Raw genomic sequence first — 14,448 nt, forward strand, 5'->3', positions numbered from 1 at the left:
ATCCTTAGGCCAGTGACATCATCAATATGCTAATATATCGGCATGGACATAGGAAATGCTACAGAATAAGGGTTAATTCAGACCGCAACGCGACGCGTATATGCATTTCTAAATTTGTACTGAATTGACAGATTGGCATGTCGCCTCGCGCAATTGAAATCTGTCAAATCCATACATATTCATGCCATACCGCGCCTCGCCTCGCCTCGTCACGTTGCGGTCTGAATTTGGGTTGATTCAGACGGCAACGCGACGTGTAGATGCATTTCTAAATTTATATGGATTTGACAGATTCGCAAGACGTCTCGCGTCATTAAAAAAAAGTAATTGAAATCTGTCAAATGCCGCGCCGCGCCTCGCCTCGCCTCGTCGCGTTGCGGTCTCAACCCTAAAAGCTATATTGCTGTAGGAAGGCTGCAGATACGCCGTAGCAACGTCGCAGCTACGCCGTAGTGACGCTGCAACTACACCGTAGCAACACTGTAGCAACGCCGTAGCAACGCTGTAGCAACGCCGTAGCAACGCTGCAGATACGCCGTAGCAACGTCGCAGCTACGCCGTAGTGACGCTGCAACTACGCTGTAGCAACGCTGTAGCAACGTAGCGATGCCGCTCTGATTTTTTACATACAATATATTTTCTGATAATTCAAATTGAATAGATGCGTTGCGTCGTTGGCGTAAAAGACGGATATAAAGGAGAGAGTGGATGATGACGCAGAAGCAGCCTTTCTGACGACGCAACGTACAACAACGTTCCATAGCAGTGGTACTCAACCTTTTTTTTATACGAGCCACAAAGGCGTTTTGGTCTTAGACTCTTACCGCCGTACTCAGAGACATTAAGTTATGATTAACCTTCAATTAAATGAAGAGTTTGACAGATAATGTATGGAGCTTATGTCAAAAATTTAATTAATTACATTTAAGCAACAAATGTTCCACTCTGAGTGCGGCAGTTAGTGTCGCGGCCTGCAAACAAAATTTTTAGGGCTGTACGGTTCACTAACACGTACAGTGAACTTGTACGGCTCGGTATGACATTGACCCGGCACGTACATTGAACTGGCAGGTTTGCTTACTCATCATTTAAACTTGTACGGCTCGGTATGACATTGACCGGCACGTTTGAACTTATGCATTTACGACGAAATACAGCAGAGCAACAGCAGAGCAACAGCAGAGCAACAGCAGAGCAACAGCAGAGCAACAGCAGAGCAACAGCAGAGCAACAGCAGAGCAACAGCAGAGCAACAGCAGAGCAACAGCAGAGCAACAGCAGAGCAACAGCAAAGCAATAGCAGAGCATTATCAAGCATCAAGAGCGTATCATTTAACACCTATCATCAGCATTAGCATCTCTATCAGTATCAGCATCTCTATCAGCATCAGCATCTCTATCAGCATCATCCAGCATCCAGCATCCAGCATCCAGCATCCATCAACTGTAGGACACAACCCCTACATTTTGGTCCTTCGAAAGGAGTAAGAATCAACGCATCTGTGGATCATCAGGAACATCACCTATCAACATGAAGCATTGAGAAGAAACTTTAAGGAGAAACATTGTTACTGCGAGGAACATCACTTATCATTTGGTGTGTTTTTTATTGTCATGATACGGTAGCGAATCGGCTCAACCGGTCTCCCACAAGCGGGTCGCCCCGGAAGAGTTGAGACAACACGCACATACTGTAAAGAGACTCTTAATACACTAAATACATCCTTCATCATCATGCAGGAGCTACTGGCACGTCAGAGCGCTATAATTAAGGAGATCGAGAAGATCCACATCAATTATAAAAAGGACTCCGCAATTAGAAAAACGCCGGAATACTTTCAAAAACGCATTGCGGCAATAGACAACTTGTGGGGTGAATTTGAACTTAATAACAACACATTGCAGGGAGTCGAAGATAAGTCATCAGAATATTTCAAAAAAGACATCTACATCGAGGTAAAGCATTTTTACACAACATTAAGAGCCACCGTGGCAGCGGATTCAGAAAGGCCTGCGACACCAACAATCTCGCAGCTTTCAACTCCCTCGACTTCCAAGGAAAATGCAGGAACTCAATTTCAAATTCCAAAAATTCATTTTGAACAAGTCAAACCTCGACTATCAAGATATTTTGGTACAGCAGTACGCCAATTTTCGGGCACTAGAGCGGCAATTAAAACGTATCAGCGAACAAAACATCGAAGAGAAATGGGAGATCGAGGACGAGCTGCATTACCTTCAACAGCGATGGCGTAACATCGAAGAACTTCACCTGCGCATAGACATTTTATCACCGGGAACCGACACCCATTACGAGGAAGCATTCACCGAAATAGAGTCAAAATATATCACCGCGAAAAGAAGTTTAAATCAAAAATTATGCTCTAACGCACATGTACAACAATCTTTGCCCCAGATAGATATACCAATATTTACTGGTAATTATGAACAATGGCCAACATTCCACGATTTATGTACCGAAGCAATACATAATAACAAATATATCACTGACGCGCAAAAAATGCAGGATTTAAAATGTAGAGTTAAAGGGGAGGCGGAGCACATAATTCAACATCTTCACATATCAGCAAAAACTACGAGATCGCCTGGGAAATTTTAAATCATCGCTACAACAATCCTCAGCTGCTTTTCACCAAACAAGTCGAAATCCTTCTCAGTCAACCAACCAGTCACAAACAGTCATCTTATGAACTGAAGAAGCTCTACGACACCACTACCGAATGTATTCACGCCATCCATAATTTGGGAGTGGATACTAACAGCTGGGATCCGCTATTGGTCCACATTCTTTGAAAAAAACTGGATGTGGACACCTACACCAACTACCAGGAGTCCCGCAAGGAGCCACGGTCTATTTCTACACTTGAAGATTTCATGACATTTATCGAGAGCAAGTTTACAGCCTTAGAGCCTATTCAGCACAGGGAAAAGGAAAATAACATCACAAACAAACATGTTTATCAAGCACCGAGATCGTCAAATTATAACAAAAACTCGACATGGTCGCAATATCAAAACGAACATTCCCAGAAAGGACAATATCAAGCCTTTGTAACATACAGACAAAAATCATGTGTCGTATGTAAGGCAATCCACGATCTCTACATGTGTACAACATTTTTTAACCTATCAGGCAGAGAGCAAATAGAGATTTTGAAAAAACATAATATCTGCATAAATAATTGTCTCTACACGCATCATAATAGACCATGTATATCAACGCGGCGTTGCAAGCAGTGCAATGGACACGAACATGAAAATTCATGAGTCAGTCGTGTACTCAAACAGCAAACTGCAAACATCGCAGAATGTGGACGTGTGGCGGTCAACATCGAGTACATCACTCTCAACAACATGCGCTCCAAATTCCAGCAAAGCACCTAAACGTCACTATTTATATGCAATATTAAAACAAGAAGAAAATGTATCCAAGAACTGGGAAATCAAGAACAACAGCAAAGAGTCATCAGATAGCCTCAAACAGTTTATTCATCAAAATGAGTCACTGGGTCACATACGTAAAGAAAATTACATCACAAACAGCATTATTGTCCCAGGTCAGGACTCGACTGTGAAAGGAGACACCTTTACGTTGCTGGGACGTCACACCTCGAACAACATCAATATCAAAATGCAACATCAGCAAGGAATTATGCTGCCTACAACATCAACATTGAATAACTTTATTAATACATCGGTCTCCATACCTAGCACAAAAAGAGACGATGGAGTGTACGGGACCATACAGCAACAGATTCCTGGTCCAAAGAAAGCGAACATCAATGACTATCGAGCAGTCGGGAGACGCCGCCAGAGGAACCGACGGAGCAGACCAGTCCCGCGCCCGTACCCCCCGTCTACGCGCTGCCCGCACGCCTGTGTCGGAGCGAGGAATGCGCCCCCACCGCAACATTGACAGTCACGTTCCCCAGACTTCCCCGGATAGACTAAATCTTTCCTTTTTACTACTTAATTTGTTAAATGTTTAGGTTTCTTTATTTCTTAATTTAATTTACGTTTTTATTTTTTAGATTTTTTCTTTTCTTTTAGAGTGGCAAGATGTACGGTTCACTAACACGTACAGTGAACTTGTACGGCTCGGTATGACATTGAGCCGGCACGTTCATTGAACTGGCACGTTTGCTTACTCATCATTTAAACTTGTACGGCTCGGTATGACATTGACCGGCACGTTTGAACTTGTATAAATTTATGCATTTACGACGAAATACAGCAGAGCAACAGCAGAGCAACAGCAGAGCAACAGCAAAGCAATAGCAGAGCATTATCAAGCATCAAGAGCGTATTATTTAACACACAACACATCAGCATCAGCATCTCTATCATCATCACTATCATCCAGCATCCAGCAACCATCATCTGTAGGAGACAACCCCTACAAGGGCAAATAAATAACTTTGCATAAACAACTTGCCAGTGCAAAATAGGACAGTCGTCGTGAAGGTCATAGAATTTTTTTTAATTCGCTGATTTTGAAGAAATTTAACGCCTACTAAGGCGTGAATTTTTTAAATTGTTTAAATTCATGCCACTGATAAAGTTGCGGCGGACGGACGCTCCATAGCGTTGGGTTGCCCGTAGCGGTGTGATGACAAAACAACACGGATAGAAGAATAAATGGGAGAAGGATTTAAGCGTACATAGCGCTGTAGTACTTAAGGTGTTTTAACGCTTTGTGGCGTTGCGTTTTTCCGTTCCGTCAAAGCAACGGAACAGTGTGACCTCGCTCTTCTTTACAAGGTATACAGTGTACACTATACACTATACAACACAGTATAGCTCAACACAGTAGCGTCAATTTCTCGGCCCAACGATCAAACGCGCCGACATTGTGTATGCATGGACCGCATTAGCTAAAACTGTTTCTGTCCTCGATTGGCCAAGTATTGGTGTTAAGTTGCCTGTGAATAATCAGTGTTAATGTTAAAATTAGCATGATTAAAAGTAATAGACATATACTAGCTGTCCCGGCAAACGTTGTTTTGCCATCTAATTAAGTATTTCGCCCAGTGATATTTTATTATAAAAAACATCATTGACATCGCCCATATTATTTTATTGAAGTGACTAAATAAGTATGTCACCATGTCAACGTCCATCGCTATCCCGTCGCACAAACGGTGGTCGCTGTCAGTCTTGAGTTGTAATAATTTACTATTACTTATTCAACAAATGCACTTATCAATATAAAAAGTACCCAGTAGTCGATTCTCAGACCTACTGAACATGCATATAAAATTTGGTAAAAATCAGTAAAGCTATTTCGGAGGAGTACGGTAACTAACATTGTGACACGAGAATTTTATATATAAGAAGATTATTAGGTACTAGCTGTTGCCCGCGACTTCGTCCGCGTTAGTATAGTAGATCACGTCCCAAGTATTATTTATTGTACAAAAATATTCAATGCACAGCATTGACTTTCCTACGATTTTATTATATATAGATGTTCCGCGCGGTTTCGCTTGCGTAATTTAGGAATTTCACGCGACCGTACATTTTTCCGCAAAAAATAGCCTATGTCCCTTAACGTGGTCTATTCTTCATGTTTGCCAATTAACACAAAAATTGCTCCAGTAGTTCTTAAGAATCTTAAGATAATAAGCAATTTCATATAATTTCCCCCGTTTTTTCCACATATTCCTCTATTTCTTCGCTCCTATTAGTTGTAGAATAATAAATATAACCTATGGCCTTCCTCAATAAATAAGCTATCTAACACTGAAAGAATTTTTCAAATCGGAAATAAGCCCTTTCAAATAATTTCCCCGTTTTTTCCACACTTTCCTTTATTTCTTCGCTCTTATTAGTCTTAGCGTGATAAAATATAGTCTGTAACCTTCCTCGATCAATGGGATATCTAACACTGAAAGAATTTTTCAAATCCGACCAGTAATTCCTGAGATTAGCGCGTTCAAATAAGCCCTTTCAAATAATTTTCCCCCGTTTTCTCCACATTTTCCTATATTTCTTCGTTTCTATTAGTCTTAGCGTGATAAAATATAGTCTATAGCCTTCCTCAATAAATGGGCTATCTAACACTGAAAGAATTTTTCAAATCGGACCATTACTTCCTGAGATTAGCGCTTTCAAACAAACAAACAAACAAACAAACAAAAAAACTAACAAACTCTGCAGAATTATAATATTAGTATAGATAACATTGATAGGATAACATTCAAAAATAGCATCAAGAGACCAGTCAGTCGTTTAACGGCCGTTCCCAATATTTGATCTATCTCTGGTTTTGCCCTACTAGAGATAGGAATAGCTCACATTAGATATTAGAGACATATATTTTATGTCAATTGTGAGCTATTCCTATCTCTAGTAGGGCAAAACCAGAGATAGATCAAATATTGGGAACGTCCGTAAGTGTATAAAAAGCCTTTTAAATACAATAGAATACTATTCAACCCTCGATAGACTTGTGTTTTTCTTTGACACGCTATGAAAAAAGAGCGCATGAAGCTTACCATAACACAAGGAAATAGCAAAAACTTTATAGAGGCCGGGCTAAATCTGCTGCTACATAAAATGCATCTGGCAAAATTGCTTCCTTATGTCTAATATAACATGCGCTATTTGCCAGGGGGTGAGCCAAGATCTTTTCTTTATAGCTTCTTTATAGAATCGCCAATAAAATGTATGGAATGACATAAGACGAGTCGAACGTCAACGTCATATTAACGAGCGCTTATGTCAATTCCATACATTATGATCGGCGATTCTATAACGAAGCGATAACGAAAAAGTCTTGCCTAAATGGCCAGGCTTTATAACTGTTCTGACATCAAGTCGGACGTATATATATATATTTATACAGGATAAAACGAAACTGAGTGATAATGCTTAGGGTATGTATGTGTTGTGTGTACCTACATAACTTGTAATTGGACGCTGTTAAGCATCCGTGTACTAACTCACAAAAAATTACGTAATGAGTTATGAATGCAGTTATGTTCTTTAGATGATTTAGAACAAGACTTCATTCAAAATTTAACAACAAAAAAATTGTAGGAGGACACTAATGCTTAAACTTTTATCTACTGCTGCCCTATCATAAACAACGCAAACGATTTTTTTTTACTTTGATAAAAACTTCATGAATTTTCCCATAAAATAAAAAGGTAACTTTTTCAGCCCTACTACTTTTATAGGGAATTATAATTTATACAAAGGAAACATACACATTACACAACCTAAAGTTTTATCTGTACATACCCACAAGGGGGCGTTATCGCCCACTTTGGGAAAGGCTGATCTAGTACTTAAAGCAAAACATTACTGTAAGGGCGTTTGTGCACCACACGGAATTTTACCGTCCGGCGTTCATAACTTTCACGTTTACACAATAAGGTAGGAAATCGAGATGCCGTGCCGCGCCGGATGGTAAAATTCCGTGTAGTGCACAAACGCCCTAATGGATATAAGTGCTATATCTAATACACCCTTTTCGGGCCAAATTTTACGGATTTATTCGGTAGACGTAATAGACATTTTGTCAACGGAAATAATGTCGTTTGTGCGTAGAGCCTTTGCTTTTACTACAAAAGGGTTACATTATTGGCTTTGTGTCGTGAAACCGACTGATTCAATTTCGAAGTCTGTGATCTAGTTTATTTGTGCTCTGAACATAAAGTTAATATACCTAGCGGAATAGAGCAACAATCTCGAGCTGTCAAACGAAACCGAAATTGGTTTCATCTGTGTGTAAAAATATGTGTACGAATACACTTACGCAAGCATGATTGAACATGATTTCTATGAGATTAAATTGTCTACGTGCGACACGTGCCGACTGGACGTCAAAAAATATTGTTGCTGTCATGTATCTCTCTTTTTACTACGTAGTGTTACTGATAGCACAGAATACATATTAGTTTAACAACTGATAGTGACATCTCTCTTGCTCAGGCCTTTGTTTCTCTATTCCGCTAGGTATATTAACTTTATAGCTCTGAAAATATGTACGTTTATTACTTTAGTTATAAAAATACTTGAGAGGTGTCAAGGCACACCCGAATGGAACGAAGTTATTTCTTATGTTCAAAAAACTTGTATACATTTACACTCAAAAAAATTATTTAAAAAACGCCTTCTATTGATGCCCAGGATTACTAACAATGCGTTGGTTTATTTAAAAAAACGCCATCTAGTCGCCCTCTGCCCCTACCATGCAGGTACTAATAAAAAGTGTCGAGGTCAAATATCTTTCTGTCCAGCCTATCAGCTAGCCTTTACGCCGAACGCGCGATAAGGAACTTCGTTCCAATAAACCCTGGTACTGATAAAAGATAATAGTTATACAATTTGTCGTCCTTGTTTGTTGCGTTATTTTTTTAAGTAAAAGGGATAAAACTGAATGACTATAACGTATAACATATAGATATTTTTATTGTTATATATAAGACATTTTTATTTCATCATTCTTACTTGGTAAAAACTACCATTATATATTATGTATAATACTAGCTGTCCCGGCAAACGTCTCTTTGCTATATAAAGTATTTCGCCCATTATTTTATTGAAGAGACTAAATAAGTATGTCACCATGGCAACGTCCATCGCTATCCCGTCGTACAAACAATGGTCGCCGTCATTCTCAAGTTGTAGTAATTTATTATTATTTATTCAACAAATGCACTTATCAATATAATAAGTACCCAGTAGCCGATTCTCAGACCCACTGAATATGCATATAAAACTTGGTTAAAATCAGTGAAGCCGTTTCGGAGGAGTATACATTAGATAGATTATACCAATAAGGGTCAATTCAGACCGCAACGCGACGCGTAGATGCATTTCTAAATTTGTATGGATTTGACAAAATTCAATCGCGTGAGACGTCATGAAAAACTGTCAAATCCATACAAATTTAGAAATGCATCTACGCGTCACGTTGCGGTCTGAATTGACCCTTATATGTAACCATTATCTCCGTATGAAATTTTTACAAAATCAGTCCTGCAATTTAAGCGTGCAGAGAAAATAGATAGAGAGACACTTACTCTTGAAATATTAGTATGTAGAAATGCTTACAAAAGAGCCGTAGTAACCATTTCTCACCTGGTACAACTTTACAAAGTATATTCTCGTCTCGGCTGAGAGGCGGACATTTTAAACCACTTCCAACATTGAACAAAGTTACTAGTTTATTTTATGAATTATATTTTATGGCTGTAGTTTTAAATGTACTTACAGCAAACTATGAAGCTATAGTTGTATTTATTTTAGTTTTGTACAAAATCCATACTAATATTATAAATGCGAAAGTGTGTTTGTCTGTTTATCTCTCTGTATGTCTGTCTGTCTGTCTGTTAAGTACCTCTTCACGCCTAAACCGCTGAAGCGATTTTGCTGAAGTTTGGTATGTAAATATTTTGAGTCCCGTAAGGACAAAATATACTTTTACCCCTATTAAAATGTACGGTTAAACCAATTATAGATCAATGAATGTGCGGACGTCAGTTTTTAATATTTTATTTAATGTCTTGGCAATCTTAAATCTACTTTGGCATCAGGCGAAATCTGTATTTTACTTTCACATTCTTCGCAATCATGGTTCTTCATCAGGGTCCAACGTGGGAAGGCATAATACAAAATTAACCACTGAGTATAAAAAAAAAACAAAACATTAGCTTGATTTTTAGGAGTATTTTACACCAAAATAATGTTTTTATAACAGTTCTACCTGACTGCAATCTAGTTAGAATATAAACAAGTTCTATTATCACAACAAGGTAATCACAGAATGAACTAAATTATAAGTAAACTACTGTGAAATCAGTTGTTACATAATTGACTCACAAATTCAATGTTTGGATGAACATCAGGTAAAGTTGTAATTGTATTCTAAGTTTTCATAACCATTGTACTAATTACTATCAGCGAAATCGATTCATAGGCAGATGGTAGACCTACGTAATTTGGCAGTGCTATATCAAGCCAACCGACAATTCACGTCTAAGGCTGAAAATACGCGGCCGAAGTTCGGCATGGTTACGCCAGCAATGCGCTACGCATACGCGACGTAATTTCGGCATGGTGTGTCATCAGTAATTTAAAATACATCGCAGGCGTAATCATGCCGAACTTCAGCCGCGTTTTTTCGGCCTAGTGTGTATAGACACTAAGGCTGGTCGCATGGCGCGTACAGACGTTTTCCGTATTCAATTTCCAACTTTCGATTTGGATTTTGGAATTCCGTAAGACTAGCGTCAATGTTCGTTTTTGTTCACGCGCGAACGCGCGATTCGGTTCGTTCGAAAAAAAAGCGAATGTGTGCGTCAGTAAATGTAATTATGTTCTACTGATTCCAAGTATAACGGTAAACGGAAAACGTATGTATGCGGCCAGCCTTACATTGACTAGATATAATCCGACCACATATGTTTGTTCGTTTTCTACCAATATCTCTGATAACATGCTAGGTATATAATAATGTGGTCGTTAGTTTTATTTAAAAAAAAAGACGGGTTGCACTCCGGGAGTGCCGGCAGAAGTGAAAACTTGATTATTAACGTTGTGCATTATTTTTTTTAACCCATTTTTTATGAAAATCGATTTTTAAAAAATTGATTTTTTAATTAATCGAAACCCTTACAATCGATTAAATTTTTAACCCATTTTTTATGAACATCGATTTTTTGAATTAATCGGAACTCTTACAATCGATTAAAAAATATCGACAATCGAAAAAAAAACAATCGATTGTTCGATTAATCGATTTCGATGTTACAACACTACTCTCCAACCGTCTTACGGTTTTTCGATCAGCACGAGAATCTGACGCGAGTTTCACAGTCTTTACCCATCCCACGAAAGTGCTCAACGCCGCTAAAGAAGTTTTCACTTCAAAATACATTATAATGAAAATTTATACATTGGTACACTAGCTTGCGAGGAGGGCCTTTGAAAGAGTAAAATAAATAAGGGACATTTATTTTGTCTTAGTTTGTTTGTATTCGACGACGGTCGGTCTCCAACCATTAGTTCTTGTTGCCAAAATTCGCGTCCTATTTAAGAAATAAAATGCTACTTTTAATTTCTATTTTGTAATAAAATTATCTAAATATGAATTATATCTAGTAAGGCATTCCGCGCGGCTCCACAAACGTATGAGTAGTTCCCTGGGGACCGTACATTTTCCGACAAAAAAGTAACGTATATCCTTCCTCCTGTTACAGTTCTACTCGTTATTTACGCAAAATTATCTACATAAAAATGAACTTAATCTACCACAGATTGCTAAATAGGTTCTACGAACCAAAGTTTTCCCGACTTTGGTTTTTTCAGTGATGCGCAAAAAGGTAGCATCGTTATTGCAGAGACTTCGTAACAGTGAAAACAGCATTCTGACGATCATTGCCTCTAAATTAGACTGTCCCATTCAAAAACACTGGATGGAGATAGGGATAGGCTTGATGTCGTAAATATTATACAGATTACTATAATACTAACACTACTAACATATTACTTATATAAGCTAACTGTTACTAACTGTCTCTAACAAATCTACGGACAAAATTAGTCTGAAATAAAGTTATATTTATTTATTTTAATTCAGCTAAGCTACTGTGCTTAACTGTACTGTGTTGTACTTTTAAATATACTTCATAAACTTACGGATTTATGAGCAAGATTAATGCTGGACGAGTTCTCTGACTTACATATCTATTTTTCAATAGTGATACATGTTATATCATATCTCTACCTTAGCCCATGGTTTGATAAGCGATTGCAATGGTGCAGTGTTGTATTCGTCAATGATTGCCCATCGATGCCCATGATCGACGTCGATTATGCATGAATACAATATATCTTCGCCATCATGGTAATAACTAATAACGCCTCCGTAAACTAATGGTTTAGACTTTGGAGTGTGGCTATGAGGCATGAGTTTGAAGGGCATGTATAAAGTCGGTCCTGCGCCTGATCTGTCGCCACTCGTGTCGGTCCTCCCTCCCACTGGGTATTGGGAGTAAAAAAATAGAGACTGCTCTTGTATATTGCGATCACACTGGGACCCTTTAAAATGACTCCTGCGTAACTGGCCTGGTTTCAATGAAACCGGCCACCGTCACCGAAACCGGTGTGGGGGTATTATTATCATCCTGGTAATCCGTCATAGCCCAACGTGAAGGTGATCACAGTTAGATAGATTAACCACTCTACCAATACTTGCTTACTCACTGTAAACGCAGCCTAAGTACAGTCGCCGACAGAGATGGTAATCAGAGTTGAATTCGCAATTCGGTTGCGGTTGTCAACGCGTGATTTATCGCTTAGATCTGTTACGAGTATGGAGATCGGGGGACGAAGGAGACGGAGGGGACAAAGGGGAGGTGACGTAAACCAGTGTTGTTCAACCTTTTATAAGATATGGTGCGCCAAAACCAAGGTCCAAAAAAAATTGCCTAAAGGGGCGCCAAAATCCTTTTTTTGCACACAGGCGCCAGTAGCCCTTATGGGGCCCTGCCCTCATCCTTTGCTTTTTTATAGTGTATGTATGTTTATGAATATAATATCATTTTGGTAAATTTCTCCCACTCAATATAACATTTTTTTTAATATTTATATTTTTAAATGAATTAGTTTTCTGGATTTCTGGCGACCCTCCTACAGATGTTTCGCGACCCTTCTTTATAACCCTTTGGGGGTCACGAACTCGCTATCCACAGGTTGAACATCACTGAAGTAAACGAATACGCCATTTGCGCGCGATTGTACTTTTCATTGCGGGTAGATGTGAATTGATGTACGATTTTATATCGCGACTGATACTGACAAATGGTTGTTATTTTGAACTTTGTCGGGGTATATTTTAGCTAGCAATATTTGATGTGTCTGGCTGTGTATATTAAACTCCACTGTGTGTATAATTTCAAAACAGCTATTGTTTTTTTATCATGTTTTTTTTATTATTTTACTGTGATTTAAGAAAATTTTAATTTTAGCAATGTAATTTAAAAAATAATAATAAAGCAGGCACTTCTATTTTGTTGGTACTATCAGTGGAGTTGATTATGCAGTAGGAGTACCTACGTACATAGTTTGGGTTATGTCAAGCACAGCTGAAAGATTCTATGCTTCAATTTCTCCAATTAGGTAATTCTATTGTTACAAAACATAAAAAACGAAGAACCTTGATACTTGAAAAGTAATTTCGCGAACATAAAGCTTTCGCGTAGGTCTCGTATTTAGGTGAAGTTCAATTAATGTCTCGATATTAGCTCCAAAATCACTTCTGTTCGACGCGACGTTCCAATAGCAATTTCAAAAGAACATATTAATATTTGTTTGTAGCAATTTCCTTTAAAGTATCCTACTTTAAAGGAAATTGCTACAAACAAATATTAATATGTTCTTTTATAATTCGGCACGTTTCTGGGTATTCAATATTTTTGTAATAAAATCTAATACCTATATCTATATCTGTTACAAAACTAAGGGCCTGTTTCACCACTTTCTGATAAAGTGCCGAATAGGCTATTCACAACTTTTTTGACAGATTCTCCATACTTCATCTGTCAAGTTAAGTGGTGGATAGCCTTATCAGGAAGTGGTGAAACCGGCCCTAAGTATGATAATACGAACGAAACCATCAATTTCTATTGCTCTAACCATAATAATATGCAACAACTTCTTTTGGTTCCTTTATACTTGGTAGGCGACATAAGTTGAATCCTGATTCCTGTAGTATTAGCAAAACTAGTTTGAAGCAGCTATTCGGGATAGGTACATTAGTAAATTGAAACAACTTACCCCAGCATAACCAGTCTGAAGCAGTTCTTCGGCGGCGGCGCGGAGTCCTCACAACCCTGCGGCAGGGGGACGCTCGGTCCCGGTGACTCTGAGCCCGAGTCCTCCCCCTCAACTCCGGCCCCTCTCCGACACAGCCAGGACGTGCCACATTTGTCCTTCGGGTCCTCTGAGGGGGCCGCAAACTGACACCGCCTAGGAGATCTCTGGCGGCCCGCGGGGGATAATGCGGACTTCAGAGGGGACGGAATGCGGACAGGACTCGGCGAGGCCCGAACCGGGGACGCGGTGGTTTTGCCCACCGACGTCGACGGCCCACCACCGTTCAACATTTTAACACTTTCATGTCAACACTAATTCATCGTTTACACTTTGTTCGCGATTGTACTCAATTTTTACACTTGTAATATATAATTAACACTTCCTCATTTACACTTTATTATTTATACCCTTTGTTCGCGATTGTATTTTTTTTACTTGTAATATGTAAATAGATAGTTAACGCTATGAAGCACTTTTTTACACTTTAAAGTTACGCTTTGGAAGTTAAAAAATACAGCACATCGACAGTTTTTCTAAACAACACTGCAAGCATTTTCAATATAAACTGTTTAAATAATGTTCAAAATTTCAATTTATGTG

At 38.8% G+C, this 14,448-nt stretch overlaps 1 protein-coding gene across 1 annotated transcript in view; it reads right to left on the reverse strand.

Moving 5' to 3' along the window:
- The window catches only part of LOC121739271 (GTP-binding protein Rhes), a 37,968-nt gene extending 23,830 nt beyond the window's left edge, over positions 1–14,138 (reverse strand). The window contains exon 1 of the mRNA XM_042131635.1: positions 13,810–14,138. Coding sequence (XP_041987569.1) covers positions 13,810–14,138 — 329 coding nt within the window. The remainder of the gene's footprint in view (positions 1–13,809) is intronic.
- Positions 14,139–14,448: the final 310 nt, after the last annotated feature.

The sequence above is a fragment of the Aricia agestis genome, chromosome Z (assembly GCF_905147365.1).
Source record: "Aricia agestis chromosome Z, ilAriAges1.1, whole genome shotgun sequence".
Lineage (NCBI taxonomy): Eukaryota > Metazoa > Arthropoda > Insecta > Lepidoptera > Lycaenidae > Aricia > Aricia agestis.